Here is a 14,788-nt window from a genome sequence, read left to right as displayed (position 1 = left end):
ACGAGGCTGAGCAAACACCATAGGCAGTATCATCCTCAGATTTTGTACTCGGGGGGACGCCGAGGGGGGGTGTTGCCAGTGAGCCGATGTTATTGCCCAGGTATCCGTTTTTGCGGTGGTGTTGCCAGTGTGACGACGCGACCCGTCCCAAGCCTTGCGCTTGCGCTTGCGGTTGACTTGTCATTGGTTGTGGCTCGTTATGGCCGCTGTTGGCGGGGTTTTCTTTCTCTACTACACTGAACTCGGCGACTCACCGCTTCCCAGACACGCGCGTTCTTCCCCCCACTCGCCAGTCCCGCAGCAGATGGAGCGGGCCGACTTACGCCCAAAGCTCGCCGCACAAACACGGCTCTGCGCTCTCGCCGAACCGGCCGCTGATTCAAGTTGCCATTCATTCGGCGGGTTCCAACGGTGTTGCTGGCCGACCGAGGCTTGTTCGGCGGCGGTTGCGGCCGCGATAAGCGCTGGAGACGCGCTGCGAGCGTCTCGAAGGCTTCGCGCGACGTATTGGCGGGGGTTGTAGCGTTAGTACTACCAGTAGTACTGTGTGGTTCCGCCGGCTGGCCGTTGAATGAAGGCAACGGCTGCCCGTGGCCATGCCCCCGCTGCAGCTCGGGTCGGCGCTGCCCGGGGCGGGCTGGGCCTGGACGGGTGAGCGCGGGGTTGACAGGAGAGAAGGAGTGGTAGTTGATCGGTAGCACGTGGTTCGGGCTGTGCGCCTCCCACGATGTCTCCTCTTTGACGCCTCAGCCCGTCTCTTTCTTGTCGTCGCAGTCGTGGCCGGATCCGCGGCCCAGGCCCGTGCTTATGCTGTCGACGGGCATCGAGCGCTGTTGTTGGCTGTGCCCTGAGCGGCCGCTGAGGCACCAATGACCATACTGAAGGTGCGTGATGTGTATTCGCACCAGGCTTGTGCTAACCAGCTGTTTGTAGCCGTGTTGGCTGGTCAACATCCCCTAACGTATCTCCCGCCCGACCTGTGGCCCGGTGAAGAGCTGTCTGAATGCAAGCGCCGGCGTCGCTGTCACGGTTGCTGGGACCATTAACGCACACAAGGCGCGTGCTCTTTCCTGCTCAGCGGATATTCATGAATCAGGAACGAAAGGCTGCGCCACGATGCCATTACCACAATTTATACACGATCATTGGTACAGCTGGCAACGCTGGTCGCACTACATCCTGCAAAAAGTGCTGGACATCTGCCTCTACCTCTGCCCTGGTCTTCTCCCGACTCTTTCCGCCCGGCACCTTCAACACCACGAGCTTGCCACTTCCCAGCATGGCCAGTCTCCGCCGATCGCGCGTGCGGGCCAGCCTGCGCACGACGAAGGCCACCGAAAGCAGGCGCAGCGCCGGCAGCAGCGCCAGGAACGGGAGCATGTCCTCCGCCAGCGCGAACGTGCGCGGGGCGAGCCACACCGTGCCGACGCAGTGCAGCGCCGGGGCCACGCCGAGCGCCGCCGGCGTCCGGGCCCAGAACGCCTCGGCCGTGCGGAACGCGGCCCAGCGGCCCGGGACGTCCCACCAGTACACGCCCGCGTCGACGAGGTTGAGCGTGACGGCGCCCGGCCCGGGGCGGCGCGCCAGGCCGGCGAGGTCGACGACCAGCTCCGCGGCGCGCGGGCCGCGCGTGGCGACGTTGAAGAGAAGCTCGACGCGGCGGAGGGGCGGGGAGTCTGCGAGCGTGCCGAGGATGTGGCCCGCTGACGCGCGGAAGTTGGACGTGATCAGCCGCACGGAGCGCAGGCTGGGGTGCGGGAGCGGCGGGCAGGCGACGATAGACCGAGCGGCGTCGGGCGAGCGGCGGGAGCGGTAGATCGAGAAGACGGCGCGCATTTGCGGGTCGTAGGTGAGCAGCTGCAGCGTCGTGTTCGTCTCGAGGAAGTGGCGCAGGGCGTCTGGCTTGAAGAACTCGTCGCAGATCCGGACGGCGCGGAGATTCGGGAGGTGGAGATGGCGGAGGATGCGGGAGCGGTTGGGATAGATAGCAAGGGCACGCGCCTGGCTCGAGGGGAAGGAGAGGTAGACGATGTCCCCGGGGTTGAACACGAGCAGGGTGAATGCCGAGGATTTCGTAGTTGCAGGGATGAGTTGCAGCGACAACGAGTTGAGCTGGCGCAAAGTAGGGAATCGCCCCAGGGTGCGGAGGTGGGTGCTCGAACGGACCGTGTCGCCCGGATATTCGACAGATCCAGAGGGAAGCCAAGAAGGATGGTAGCGAAACACGTCCAACCGCCAGCGCCGAATGTCCGCCGCCCGACAGCTGAACACTGCGCCTGCCAGCACGATGAACACCGGCTCCTTCGGCGCGTGGCGTCCGGCGGCGTCGGCGAGTGCGCCACAGATCGCGTCGAAGATCGTCCTGCGGATACTCGGCCCGGGCGCAAGGAAGGGGTCCACGGAGAACGTGACGTCGAGCTGGCGGAGGTTTGGAGTGGCGCGGACGAGCGTGCGGAGGACACGTGTCTGGCGCAGCATCTCCGCCCGCCCCTCGAGCACGCACTCCAGCGCCTTCACGTGCGCCACTGAGCCAATGAACGCGGGAGGAACATACCAGCCCAGCGCGCTCAACGCTGCCCCCGTCAACTGCATCGTTTCTCCCCCAGCTTGTTCTCGACTCTGTGCGAGTTGGACGCGCGCCGCAAGCTGCGCAAACATGCGCGACACCGGTGCGTATGCCAGTACCCCAGGGAGCCAGCACAAGACATGCTCCAGCAGCTCAGGCGGGAGCGCTGCGAGGGACATCGCGCGTGGCGGCGGGAGAGAAGAGAAGCGGCGGGCGCTTATTTTCGCTGCCGACGTGATCGACGGGCGTGGAATATTTTTCAAGACACAGCCACAGGCGGAGGAAAGTCGAAGCGCCGACTGGGGTGAAACGATCGCGAGTCCCGGATTGATGCCCCTCGCCATTGATATCAGCGGAGAAAGAAGCAACACAAATAGACATCCAAGGGTTCAAAAGAACTCGATTTGAGAAGACAGTGTCATTGCTCCCAACTCCCTGCCCTTCCCTTCAGGCCAGCCTCCGATTTCATAAGCCTACTATCCTGCTGACTTTCCATAGCAAACAGAACATACTATCCATACATATCCTCATGCTGCTCACACTGGCGGACCTGGATATTCAATCTGGCAAGGATCAACCAGTCACAATCCTGGACTTTCCCAATGAGATCACTGGTCTCATCTTCCTTTCTTGTCTTCCAGCCTCTGGTCGGGTCAGACCCTCTCTGAGCAGTGCTCCACTATCTATATCTCAGACTTGCAGTCACTGGCGCAGTATTGCTTTGAACACCCCAGAGCTGTGGTGCTCATTAGATCTGATAATGACACATATCAAGCCTGGGCATAGCTCAGGGCATCTGGTCCCAGGCAATGCATCCCTGTTCACCCTGTGGTTCTCTCGAGCACATAACCAGCCACTGTCCTTGACTGTCAGACAGTGGTTAAAATTCCGCAAGGTCTGTACATTCAAGTTTATCTCAAACACCACATTTTTCAACTCATTTTTATATCAGCCAGAGACTCTCAAATTGGACATCTTCATGCAGTGCATGTCCTCTATGAAGCATCTTGAACTGGACATGTCAGACTCCGCTCTAGACCAAATCATCCTCTCTGGTGCACATTTGAACAACCTTCAGCACCTGGCCATTGCTCCAAGAAGGGACACAATCATTTCCCTGCCTCCCAACCTCACCAGTCTCCATATCCGTGATCTTACAGAAACCCAAGCCCTCAAGCTTTCTTCTGCAACTCTCACCAGCCTCCACATCCAGGAGTACTGGGAGCCTCCTCTCTTATTCTCTGTTCTCTGCAAACTATTCAGGCAGCTCCCTGCCCTTCTTCACTTCACAGGCCCAGTCGAAATGGCTGGAACAGAGTCACAAACTCCCTATGCGGGGCTGCAGCTGGAAACATTATCCATTAAGCAATCTATGACCAGATCAGAGATCCCCATCTTTGAATATCTCACTCTTCCCCAACTAACTACCCTTGGCATGTTGCTCAGGCCCCAATGGACACTCCCAAATGGAGTTGTTGAGTTCTTCATCCAGCGCTCTGGCTCTAGTATCAGCAAACTCATCCTATATGGGTCTTATACACCTAGCAAACTGCCTCTCCTGAAACAAATCATTGCCTTATTCCCCCTCCTCCAAAAACTAGATATCACATTGGAGCTCTCTGATAACGTACAGGACAGATGGGAGCTAGCTGATGATGCAGACATTTCATATGATGGCATACTCACATTTCCCCCAATCAATCTTGGTATCCTCTGTGAATCATCACCAGGCCTCCAACACCTTGTCCTGAGAACCAAGATCAACATGGCACTTGCAGGCAATATGCAATTGGACTGGAAGGCAATGTGCACATTCCTCTCAGCCCGGCAATCAGATACCTCTGTTGCCTCTATTCAGAATTTCCACATCTCTATAGAGGGTCGGATCACAGAAGCCTATATCTGCACATCTTGGTTTCCATCCCAACGCTGGGGTGTACAGTTGCAGTCACTTGTCCCAAGCATCTCAATCCATATACCAGCATATGGTGAATATAATGATCTGACATGTTGGCCACAGGACTCAGATCCAGATGGTAAGAGTAATTCTTTGAAGAACTTGCTGCTTTTGGCTGAGTGTTCTGTATAGATTTCCGATTTAATTATTCACAATAAATGTATGACAAAAATGGAGCTTTAGATATGCAACTTATTTATCAATCACCTGTAACTATTATTTAAATCGACCACATGGCTGCTAGAATACAAGATATTCATTCTAGGTATACTAATCACTCTGATATTAAGGAGATATTGTATGAATGTATATACATATTTGGCACTAACTTGAGCCATTCATTTAGGGACGTTTCTGGTCTGATTCTATTTCTGGTCTGATCCCCGCTCAGCCCGCGCCATCACGGATCGGTCAATGTCCTCCCGACAGTTGCCCTGGGACCTGGCCTGTGACACCGGCCAAGCCTTCTGTGCCTGATAGTGGCAGCTACGGACAAGCAGTATATAGTCAGCTACCTAGCAGACCAACCCTTAGAGTTTCTTCTCTTTAGATCCTCCCCTGCTAGGACCTTGATCTCAGGCCTCCGGGGTTGCCCTTACAGCAGAAGAAACTCTCTACGGGATTAACCAGACAAGATTGCCAGGTTCGGCACTGACTCAGGCTTGGAGTACAAGTCTGTTCTGCCCTTGTCACCGCCCCTGCCACTTGTCCCCTCCTCCTCCACCCCTGTGGTCCCCGCACCCGTCATGCCGTCCGGAGTCACTCCCACCGCAGACGCCCGGCTGGACTCACTTGAGGCAAAAATTGATAGCCTAACTGAGGCCCTTGCTTTACTTACTAACCAGGCTTCTGCCGCTGCTGCTGCCGCTAACAATGCTGGCGGACCCCAAATACCATTGCCGGAGACGTCAATTCCGACTCTGACTCCGGTCCAGGGCGACTCCGAAGCCCTTTTTGGCGACATCAACCTTGCCTCAAAATCGGTCTTGCGACCAAACCCCCTGTTCACCTTCAACGGCGATCGGAAATGATTTATGGCAGAAGAACCCACTCAGCAATGGGCAGAGCGCCACAGAAGCAAAGCCCCATTTCCGCTTCTGTCCTGGGGCTTGTTCGTTTCCAAGTTTCGACTCCGGTTCGTCGAGGAGAACGAGCAAGATCACACTCTCTCCAAGCTGGAGACTTCCGCCTATCACATGGGTACAAAGGATGTCTACCAGTACACTGACGACTTTGAGGACCTGATGGACCTCGCTGGATTCGAAGACGCATTGGCCAAGGTGACCAAGTTCTGCCACGGACTTGATCCCCTGATCAACAACGGAATCATGTCTTGAAATAACCCCCCGGACCTCCGGGATTACCTTGGCTGGCGCACCCGGGCCTTCCGTCAATATGAGGCCCTGGTCCGGGCCAAGCTGATCAAATCAGCCGCCCCCAAGATGCCTGGCAGTCTGATTCGGACTCCGTTTCCGGTCAACTGCATCCCGGCTCCGGCCCCCTTCTGCCCGGTGGCCCGGTCGTGCCACCCGCGGCCCGTGGCCCCGCTCCGGCGCCTCCAGCTCCCGTCCCTATAGAGTTGGATCGCACCAGGGCTCGGGGTGCCCCTCGCCGCACCTGCTTCCGGTGCGGCGACCCAAACTATCTCGCCCGGGATTGCCCCCTCCCCGCCGATGTCCGCTCAATGGACATCCTCGATGAGGTAATCCAACAACTCGGTGACGAGATGTTAGCGGAGTTGATTGCCTGCTACATGGACACAGCTGCCCTGCCGGAGACGGCAGTGGAGTCAATGGCCGGAGAGGATTTTGTCCCCCCGACGAGTGACTGGTGTGCCCTCGTTCGCGTCCATAAATCGTTTTGCCTCTTTGTATGATGAATGCAGTTCTTTGCCCTACAATGAGCCCAAAAGGAAAGACACACCCTCTCCCGCCCCCGCCTCGACTCCGTCTCCGACTCCGCCCGTGACTCCGGTCATCATCCTTCGCCGCCTCACTGCCTGGGAAAAGAAACTACCCAAGTAGTATACTGTTGCCACCTCCCCTGGGGTGAACTCCCTCCACCTCCCGCTGGAGCTAGAGTCCACCACCAGCGTGCTGAAGCTCTCGCTCTCTGGGCTTGTCGACTGTGGTGCCACCTCCGACTTCATTGACACGAACTATGTTGCTCGGAACGGCATTCCGGTCCGCACCCTCGATCAGCTGATTTCGGTTTTCAATGTCAATGGCACCCCCAATGACGCCGGCTCCATCAAATAGATCGCGGACTTGGTCCTGCGCTACAAAGGCCATGCCGAATGAGTTCAACTGGCCGTCACTCATCTTGGCAAGCAAGACACGCAGGCAGCACTGTCTCATAGTGCCTGGCCGAAGCCTTTGCCAGGAACTCCGCCCCTCCACCCTCTGAGATCCCGGACTGGGCTAAGGAGTTCCAGGACATCTTCAACAAGGAGTCCTTTGACATGCTACCAGAGCGGAGGACCTGGGACCACGCCATTGAACTTGTCCCCGACGCTAAGCCCACCAACTGCAAGGTGTAATTCATCTCGCCCCTCGAGCAACGCGAGCTCAATGTGTTCATCGAGGAAGGGCTGTCGACGGGCCGGATTTGCTCATCCAAGTCTCCGATGGCGTCTCCGGTCTTCTTTGTCAAGAAGAAGGATGGCGGACTCCACTTTGTCAGGACTACTGGGCTCTCAATGCGATGACCGTCAAAAACCGGTACCCCTTCCGCTGATGAACGACCTCATCAACCTCGTTACTTCACCAAACTCGATGTTCGTTGGGGCTTCAACAACGTCCGGATCAAGGAAGGTGATGAATGGAAAGCGGCTTTCTGGACTGACCAAGGCCTGTTCGAGCCCTTGGTGATATATTTTGGCCTGACAAACTCTCCCGTGATGTTCCAAACGATGATGAATGACATTTTCCAGGATGTCATCCTCTCTGGAGACGTCATGATCTACCTTGACGACATCCTGATCGCCCATTCCGACCTCCGGAAACACCGGCAGATTGTTCAGGAGGTCTTATGGCGACTCCGAGAGCACAAGTTGTACCTTCGAGCGGAGAAGTGCAACTTTAAAAAATCGTCAATTGAGTACCTCGGAGTCATCATTTCCCACAACCACGTCGAAATGGACCCTGTCAAGGTCGCAGGCGTCTCCGCTTGGCCGACTCCGGAAAACAAGAAGGACATTCAGCAGTTCCTTGGGTTCGCTAATTTCTACTGCAGGTTCATTCGGGACTTCTCGACCCTTGCGCGCCCTCTTTTCGTGCTCACCAAGAAGGACCAGCGGTGGACTTGGGGCGACGCGGAGGCCTCCGTGTTCCAAGCGATCAAGGACGCGGTCACCTCGGAACTGGTCCTGGTGATTCCGGACGACGCACGGCCTTTCCGACTCAAGGCAGACAGCTCTGATTACGCGACGGGGGCGGTTCTTTCACAATCCGCCCCAGACGGGAAGTGGCACCCTGTAGCATTCTATTCCAAAAGCTTAAATGATGTCCAGCGCAACTACGAAATCCACGACAAGGAGATGCTCGCGATCATCCGCGCACTCGAGGAGTATAGACACTTCCTCGAGGGCACCGCGCATCCCGTCAAGATTTGGACTGACCATAAGAATTTGGAGTACTTCAGGAAGACGCAGCACCTCAACCGGAGACAGGCCCAGTGGTCACTTTACCTCTCCCGGTTCGACTTCACACTGCACCACAAGCCTGGCCGCAACATGGGTCGACCTGACGCCCTCTCTCAGAGACCCGATCATGGAGTCGATTCCGACAACTCCGATGTTGTCCTTCTGCGGCCTGAACTCTTCCATGTCCGTTCTGTTTCCGGTCCCGGTTCCGAACTCCTTGGTGACATCCGCAATGCCCTCTCCAGTGAGCCTGACCTGGAGGAGCCCGTTGCACTAGCGGCCCGGCAACTTCTTAAGGTCCAAGGTCAAGCTCGAGGCCCCCGCTCATCACGTTCTGACGAGTGGGCCGTCTCCGGCGGTCTTCTCCATTTCCGAGGGAAGATTGTTGTACCAAAGGACAAGGACCTTTGGAGACGCATCATCGAGCTCTGCCATGACACTTGAGTCACCGGACATGCCGGTCGCTTTAAGACCTTGGAGTTGGTCTCCCAGAACTACTGGTGGCCCCAGATGTCTTGCCATATCGGCCGGTACATCGCGACCTGTGACCTGTGCTGTTGCACCAATGCCCTCCAGAGATTGCCCCACGGAGAGCTGCACCCGACAGAAATGCCCCCAGAGCGCTGGCATACCGTCTCCGTTGACTTCATCGTCGAACTCCCCAAGGCCCATGGGTACGACGCGATCATGGTCGTCATCGACACCCTCGAAAAGCGTGCCCACTTCTCGGAGTGTCATACGACGGTCGATGCGGTAGGAGCAGCCCGCCTCTACTATCGGGATAGTCGGGCCCGCGAGTATGGCGAGCGGGGTAGATCGAAACTGAAAGGGCCTGTGAACTCGGTCCCTTGTTGTCTGCAGTGGTCGAAGGTTCGAATCGGGTTGTGTCGGGCCCGATAAGTCGCTGGCGCCTCCTTGCACAGAGTAAGGTGGTTCTTCAGACGATCTAAGCGATAGAGTACATGGTACACTATCGCGCCTTATATTTGCGGGCCCGCAAAGGGGTAATCGGACACCCTGGCCTCTCCTCCTCTTCCTCTCTCCCCCGTTCCTGGCCGCAGAGGGGGACGATCGGACATCCCTTGCGGGCCAGGCGCTACTCCTAACCTCCTAGCACTCCTCCCCAACCCCTGGTGTCGAGTTGGGCTTGGCAATGGCTCGACGCGTCATTCTCGGTCACGTGCTTCTCATGTGTGCATTCCTCCTACTGGAACGCATGTTCCCCGTTGTCACATGCTATGTGTTACAGGCCCGCGGTGGCCCTACACCAGCGCCAGAGAGGACGGGCCGGGTCTTATCCGTGACATATGCATTGGGACGCCGCATTCAAAGGGGGGGGGGGGTGATGTCAGGGGAACCCCCCTTTCGGCCCCTCGGATCCAGACGCGTCCAACTCTGGTCCGATTCCGGTTCCGACTCCGGTCCGGCCCTCCATCTCGCCCGCACAATCACCGATCCGTCAACGCCCTCCCGACGGTCGCCCTGGGACCTTGCCTGCGACGCTGCCCCAGCCTTCTGTGCCCGATAGCGGCAGCTACGGACAAGCAGTATATAGTCAGCTACCTAGCAGGCGGACCCTCAGAGTTTCTTCTCTTTGGATCCTCCCCTGCTAAGACCTTGATCTCAGGCCTCCGGGGTTGCCCTTACAGTTATAGGATAAAGGCAAAAGTAAATCCTAGATTTATCTATCTATTTTTTCTGTGATAAAACTACTATATAAATTATTGCTTTTGACACAAAGAAATTTTTCGGATACAGCTGTCTTTTTTCCAGCATTTATTGACTAATTTATATTCTAGATTTGTCTCCAGATTCTTCCTCTGTATAAATGTCAGCTTCAACCAACAGATAAATGTGACATCTATTTGACAGTTCTACTCTGGGTTTTCCTGTTGGATAAAAGCACAGATTTATCTTTTATTTTTTTCATTTTGTAATTTGCTATTCATCTACCTGTTCCTATACACAAACAAAATAAAATCGCGTCATCTAACAATCACGTTATGCTTTGACAGCCGCAATGATCGGCTTCGATTGCTTCTTTTCTCTCGCCACCACCTGGAACTCAGGTGAACTCAGGTCCCTCCCTTGGGTTGATTACTTACGATGCCATCCGCAACGAGTCGACATTCTCCCCGATATAGATGTATTCGACTCCCGACCCCCTCAGTGTGTTGGTGTTGCGCCACACCTGGCAAGGCGGGTTGCTTCTACACTTAAGCTTGTTTAGTACTGACGGCACAATACAATTACTTTAGTGCTCCTATCGCTTCCAGCTTCGCGACTGAACCATCAAACGGTCCGCGGCACCGAGACCCGGGGCATTCCTCAAGCCTGCTTCCCGTCCGTTTTGAAGACAGATAACCATGTCCCACTACGCCCCACTAACCCCACTTCGAAACTTCGAAGTGGGAGTGCCTTTCGCCGGCCGAGACCCGGAGGTCGGGACGATGCCGCGGTTTTAATTAATCTTTTCCCAGTGCTTCTGCTGTCAGAACGCTGTGGCAGCGGAGATGTCGACGTCAAAGTCGGACCTGCGCGTCGTGTTGCGTGTCGGCGCCTTATATACCCCTCGCCTGATTCCCTTCCTTCACTGCGCTTCCCCCGTCGTCGGCTCTCCTTCCTCCCTCTCCCTCTCCCCAGAGCTCGGACTATGGCTGCAAGAGTCTTCAGAGGAACCGTTGGCGGTGACATGGACCCGTTTGCGGCTGCGCTCGAGCCTCCGGCAAACGAATCTCCGGCGCAGCGGCAGGCGCGGATGGTGCAGGAAAGGGTGGCGAAGCAAACTTCAGATGACATCGACGAGCAGATCGGACGGGAGAAGAGGGACGCGCGGAGGCAGGGGAAACCAGTGAAGATCCTGTTGCTAGGTGAGTCGTCTCCGTTTGGGGCTGGCGGTTAGGAGCCATGCTGACAACTGCACGATGGCCAGGCCAGAGCGAATCAGGTATGTCCTCACAAATCCCCCCTCTTTCGGACTGAGCATGTTTTGCGCAGGAAAATCGACCACCCTCAAAAGTACGTCGACACACATGTTGGCGCTTCATTTTGACTCACGGGGATAGATTTTCAGCTCATGTGCGAGCCCAAGGTGTGTGGTCGCCTTTGACACCCATCCTGCTTCTAACCTGCCATGATCGACAGGCCTTTCGCGCCGAACGAGCCTCATGGCGCGCGATAATACATCTCAACGTCATTCGCTCCATCCGCATTATCCTCGATGCACTTGCTCATGCACAAATCAACTCCTCCCCAATCATTCCCGCATTCGGCGACAGCCCACGCTCAAGTTACGCGTCCGGTTCGATATCTGGCTCCGAGGGACGGAACAGCTATCAATCAAGTATCAACAGCAGGCCAGATATGGACTTGATGTCGCTCCGCGCGAGACTGGTCCCTCTACTCGCGCTTGAAGACGAACTGACGCGCCAAATTGCCAACCCAGACCCGGACGCGACGCAACCCGAAACGCCATCCACTGCCCGCAGTTTAAGCCCGCCATCTCCGTTCTCAGGCTTTCGTCGGCGCGCAGGGAAAGAAAAGGAGAGGGAAGTGGCCGTAAATCTGAATTCGAGCAAGCGCACCTTCTTCCACTCACGGAACAACACAATGTCCGACCGCGCCAGTCTGGACACGCAACACATGGTGGATTGGGATGATCCCAATGAGCCCGGGGCCTTGTTGCATGCGTCAAGCGACGATTTACAAAGATTATGGGCTCATCCAGCGGTGAAGGAGGTGCTAGCAAGACGAGGACTGCGATTGCAGGAGGAATCGGGTTTGTTCGTGTCCAACGCATGTCGTCTAAAACAAGCTGACTCTGACTCAAGTTTCCTCGACGAGTTGAAGGAAGTTACTGCTCCAAGATACGTGCCAACCGACGGTGAGTCATCATCATGTGCTGTTCTAGCCCACTTAATCTTTGTAAGAGCACATATTGCGTGCGAGATTAAAGACTCTCGGTGTTTCGGAGCATCGTATGAGATTGAACGACCCGAGTAAGAACATTCTCAATATTGTCATTTACTTCAAGTTACTGAAGTGCTGCACAGACGGCGCCATTACTCGGGAATTTCGGATCTTCGACGTCGGTGGGCAGCGATCTATGGTGAGTGTCACGTCCCGGCTCCGGCTTCATTCGCTCCCCTTTCCATTAATATTCGGTGGGGCCTCGTGCCTGCTGAATTTTCCCCGTCCTCGTATGCCGCCGTTAATTAAGCATGTCGAGCTGACGCTTCTTCTCCTTCTCTCACTTCTAGCGACGTACGTTCCCGTCTACGCCTGACATCAGGCTGCTTCTGAGTGACTGACGCTCAACTCGACGGACAGCACGCTGGGTGCCGTACTTCGACGACATGGACGCCATCATCTTCCTCGCCCCGATATCCGCCTTTGACCAGGCGCTTGTGGAGGACAGGCGAGTGAACCGCCTGGTATGTGGCTGTCGGGAGCCCGGACCTCCGTCGTGCTCATCTTCTCTAGGCGGACTCGCTCGATCTATGGGCCCAGGTCATCACGCATCCCTTGCTGGCGAAGACCAATATTATTCTGTTCATGAACAAGATAGACTTGATGCAGGCGAAGCTCGCCGCAGGTGTCCGCCTTGCCGATTTCTACCCGGCCTATGGGCGACGGCCAAACGACTTCGACAGTGCCAGTAAATGTGCGTCTCAATCCCAGTATTCCAGAGCTTTGGTTTGAACAGTCATCGTGTAGTTCTCAAGAAGCAATTCGGTGAGCTGTCCACAACTGAATCGCATCGTGGTGACTGAGATCGCCCGCTAGGTGCTATATTGAAGCAGAAGTCGCCCGTCCCGCGGATATTCTACTGCCATCTTACCCATGTAATCGTCAGTCAACCCTCCCAACCTTTCCTCAGTTACTCACCCATCATTACTCTTAGGAAGCTAAGACAACGACGTTGGTCCTTGCAGGGAGTAAGTCCGTTAATATTCAACTTTCAGCTTGGTATCCTGATGCTTCGTAGTCAAGGATATGCTTATGCGGTCACATTTGAAGGAGTCGCATTTGATTTTATGACATGATACACGATATACATATATAAGTACCCACCACTAGTACTAGAAGAAGATTATAATATCATTTGTCTGGCAAGCCGGGATATTTCAGGCTACCTTGAACTTACTTGCCGCCTTGTCTTGAATATTCTTTGTTTGAGTTCAGTTCAGTCCTGGGGATTATGGTAGCTAAATGATTTTTGTGGGAGTAATGTGTAAATTAGGGAAATACTAAGATTTACATTGATGGCATATGTTTCTGTATACAGATAACATCCGGGGCAATGCCGCGGCGCCTCTAGTTTGAAATTCAAAATGGTTGTATCTACAGCAATGGTCAAGGGGGGAAAGTGTTTTGCGGTATCAAAAATCTTACAGACTAAGTACTGTTATGCCATAAGGCCTGTTAGGTCACCTATTTTATAATGAGTTAAATTCAATTAATATACCTAACAGGATCAGGGAGCCCTCTGTAGCCCCCTGGAGTGCTCAAGAAAAGGATCAATCAGTTTAAATATAGTTCAGTTCCTTTCTAAAATATAATTAGATGGCAATGGATACAGCCAAATTATGCTAATGCAGAGCTCAGGTGAGCTGGTGATAGCTCATTATGATTAGCAAAAAAAAGCTTGCATCATGATAAATATTCCTTTTTATGACTAAAAATCTATCTCTTAGCTTCCTTCAACTATTGTAGCTATGTCAAGACATACTGGGTACAATGCTTGTAGCAGAGGGCAAATGACAGGTTGTAGGAAGACCTAAAGGATTTTTTTTCCCCTTTTCATAACAAAGATTTCTTCATTTCCTATGCAAATCCCATTAGATGCCCCATTTCCCAACTGCTACAACCATTGCCCCCAGTGACATATCCCATCCTGTAAATACCAAACATCTTAACAGAGATTTATATGGTAGGTGGAAGAAGCTACTGGTGCACCAACACATATCAAAAATAAAACTATTATCATGGAAATCATACTTACTTTAGACAGCTATTAGTTTTTCTGCTTGAAACAGTGACCATTTAACTCCTGTAAGGTTTCCAGGTCCCCCAGATGAGTCACAAAGGGGGTGACTGTCATTGTTGATGCATCAAGAGTGATCATTGCTGTTAATGCTGTGAGCAGTATGCCTCCAGTGTGTTGCATGCCAAGTCTTGGGGGGACCTTCCGGAAGACTGCCAGGCAGCAGGGGTAACAGTGAACACACTTATGCTAGGAGTCCAAGTCGGATCCAAGATGACTCTGTCTCCAAAGGTCAAAAAGGGAGGTTCAAGTTCCCTTGACATTGTCTTTTTTTCTTCTTGTTTTGTATTTATACAACTGGTCCTCATTGGAATTGCAGCAGAGCACTCTCATGCTCTTTCTTGTGGTGCATTGAACTGCCCAAATCACTACTTAGAGTATCCTAGTTAAAAGCTGTTGTAAAGATGATTCAATTTCAAGACTGGGGTACAAGACAAAATCTACTAAATTTACATATACCACTACTTACTAATATGGATTTACTATCTGTAATGAGAAGGAGTGACATCATTATTCCCTCATATCTTCAAGTCCTCACTGTCAATTAACATTAGCATCAACATCTGATGATCCAAT

General features: G+C 54.1%; 2 protein-coding genes across 2 annotated transcripts; one reads left to right on the top strand and one right to left on the bottom strand.

The window, feature by feature from the left end:
* Window positions 1-1,122: 1,122 nt before the first annotated feature.
* Window positions 1,123-2,745, bottom strand: MIND_01242500 (uncharacterized protein; the record flags this gene model as incomplete). Its single annotated transcript, XM_037368914.1, has 1 exon — window positions 1,123-2,745. One exon carries the CDS (start codon window positions 2,743-2,745, stop codon window positions 1,123-1,125), a length of 1,623 nt encoding a protein of 540 aa, XP_037214882.1.
* A 7,574-nt stretch (window positions 2,746-10,319) lies between these two features.
* MIND_01242400 (uncharacterized protein) lies at window positions 10,320-13,206 on the top strand (the record flags this gene model as incomplete). Its single annotated transcript, XM_037368913.1, has 14 exons — window positions 10,320-11,036; window positions 11,099-11,113; window positions 11,164-11,184; window positions 11,232-11,257; window positions 11,311-11,948; window positions 11,997-12,049; window positions 12,096-12,164; window positions 12,219-12,365; window positions 12,496-12,599; window positions 12,649-12,829; window positions 12,883-12,900; window positions 12,952-13,016; window positions 13,070-13,103; window positions 13,154-13,206. The coding sequence occupies exons 1-14, from the start codon at window positions 10,820-10,822 to the stop codon at window positions 13,204-13,206; spliced, it is 1,641 nt and encodes a 546-aa protein (XP_037214881.1). The 5' UTR covers window positions 10,320-10,819.
* Window positions 13,207-14,788: the final 1,582 nt, after the last annotated feature.

This window comes from Mycena indigotica (assembly GCF_014461135.1).
Source record: "Mycena indigotica strain 171206Taipei chromosome Unknown Mind.scaff0012, whole genome shotgun sequence".
NCBI lineage: Eukaryota > Fungi > Basidiomycota > Agaricomycetes > Agaricales > Mycenaceae > Mycena > Mycena indigotica.
The sequence above is the reverse complement of the archived record's forward strand: the minus strand, read 5'-3'. Positions and strand labels throughout refer to the sequence as shown.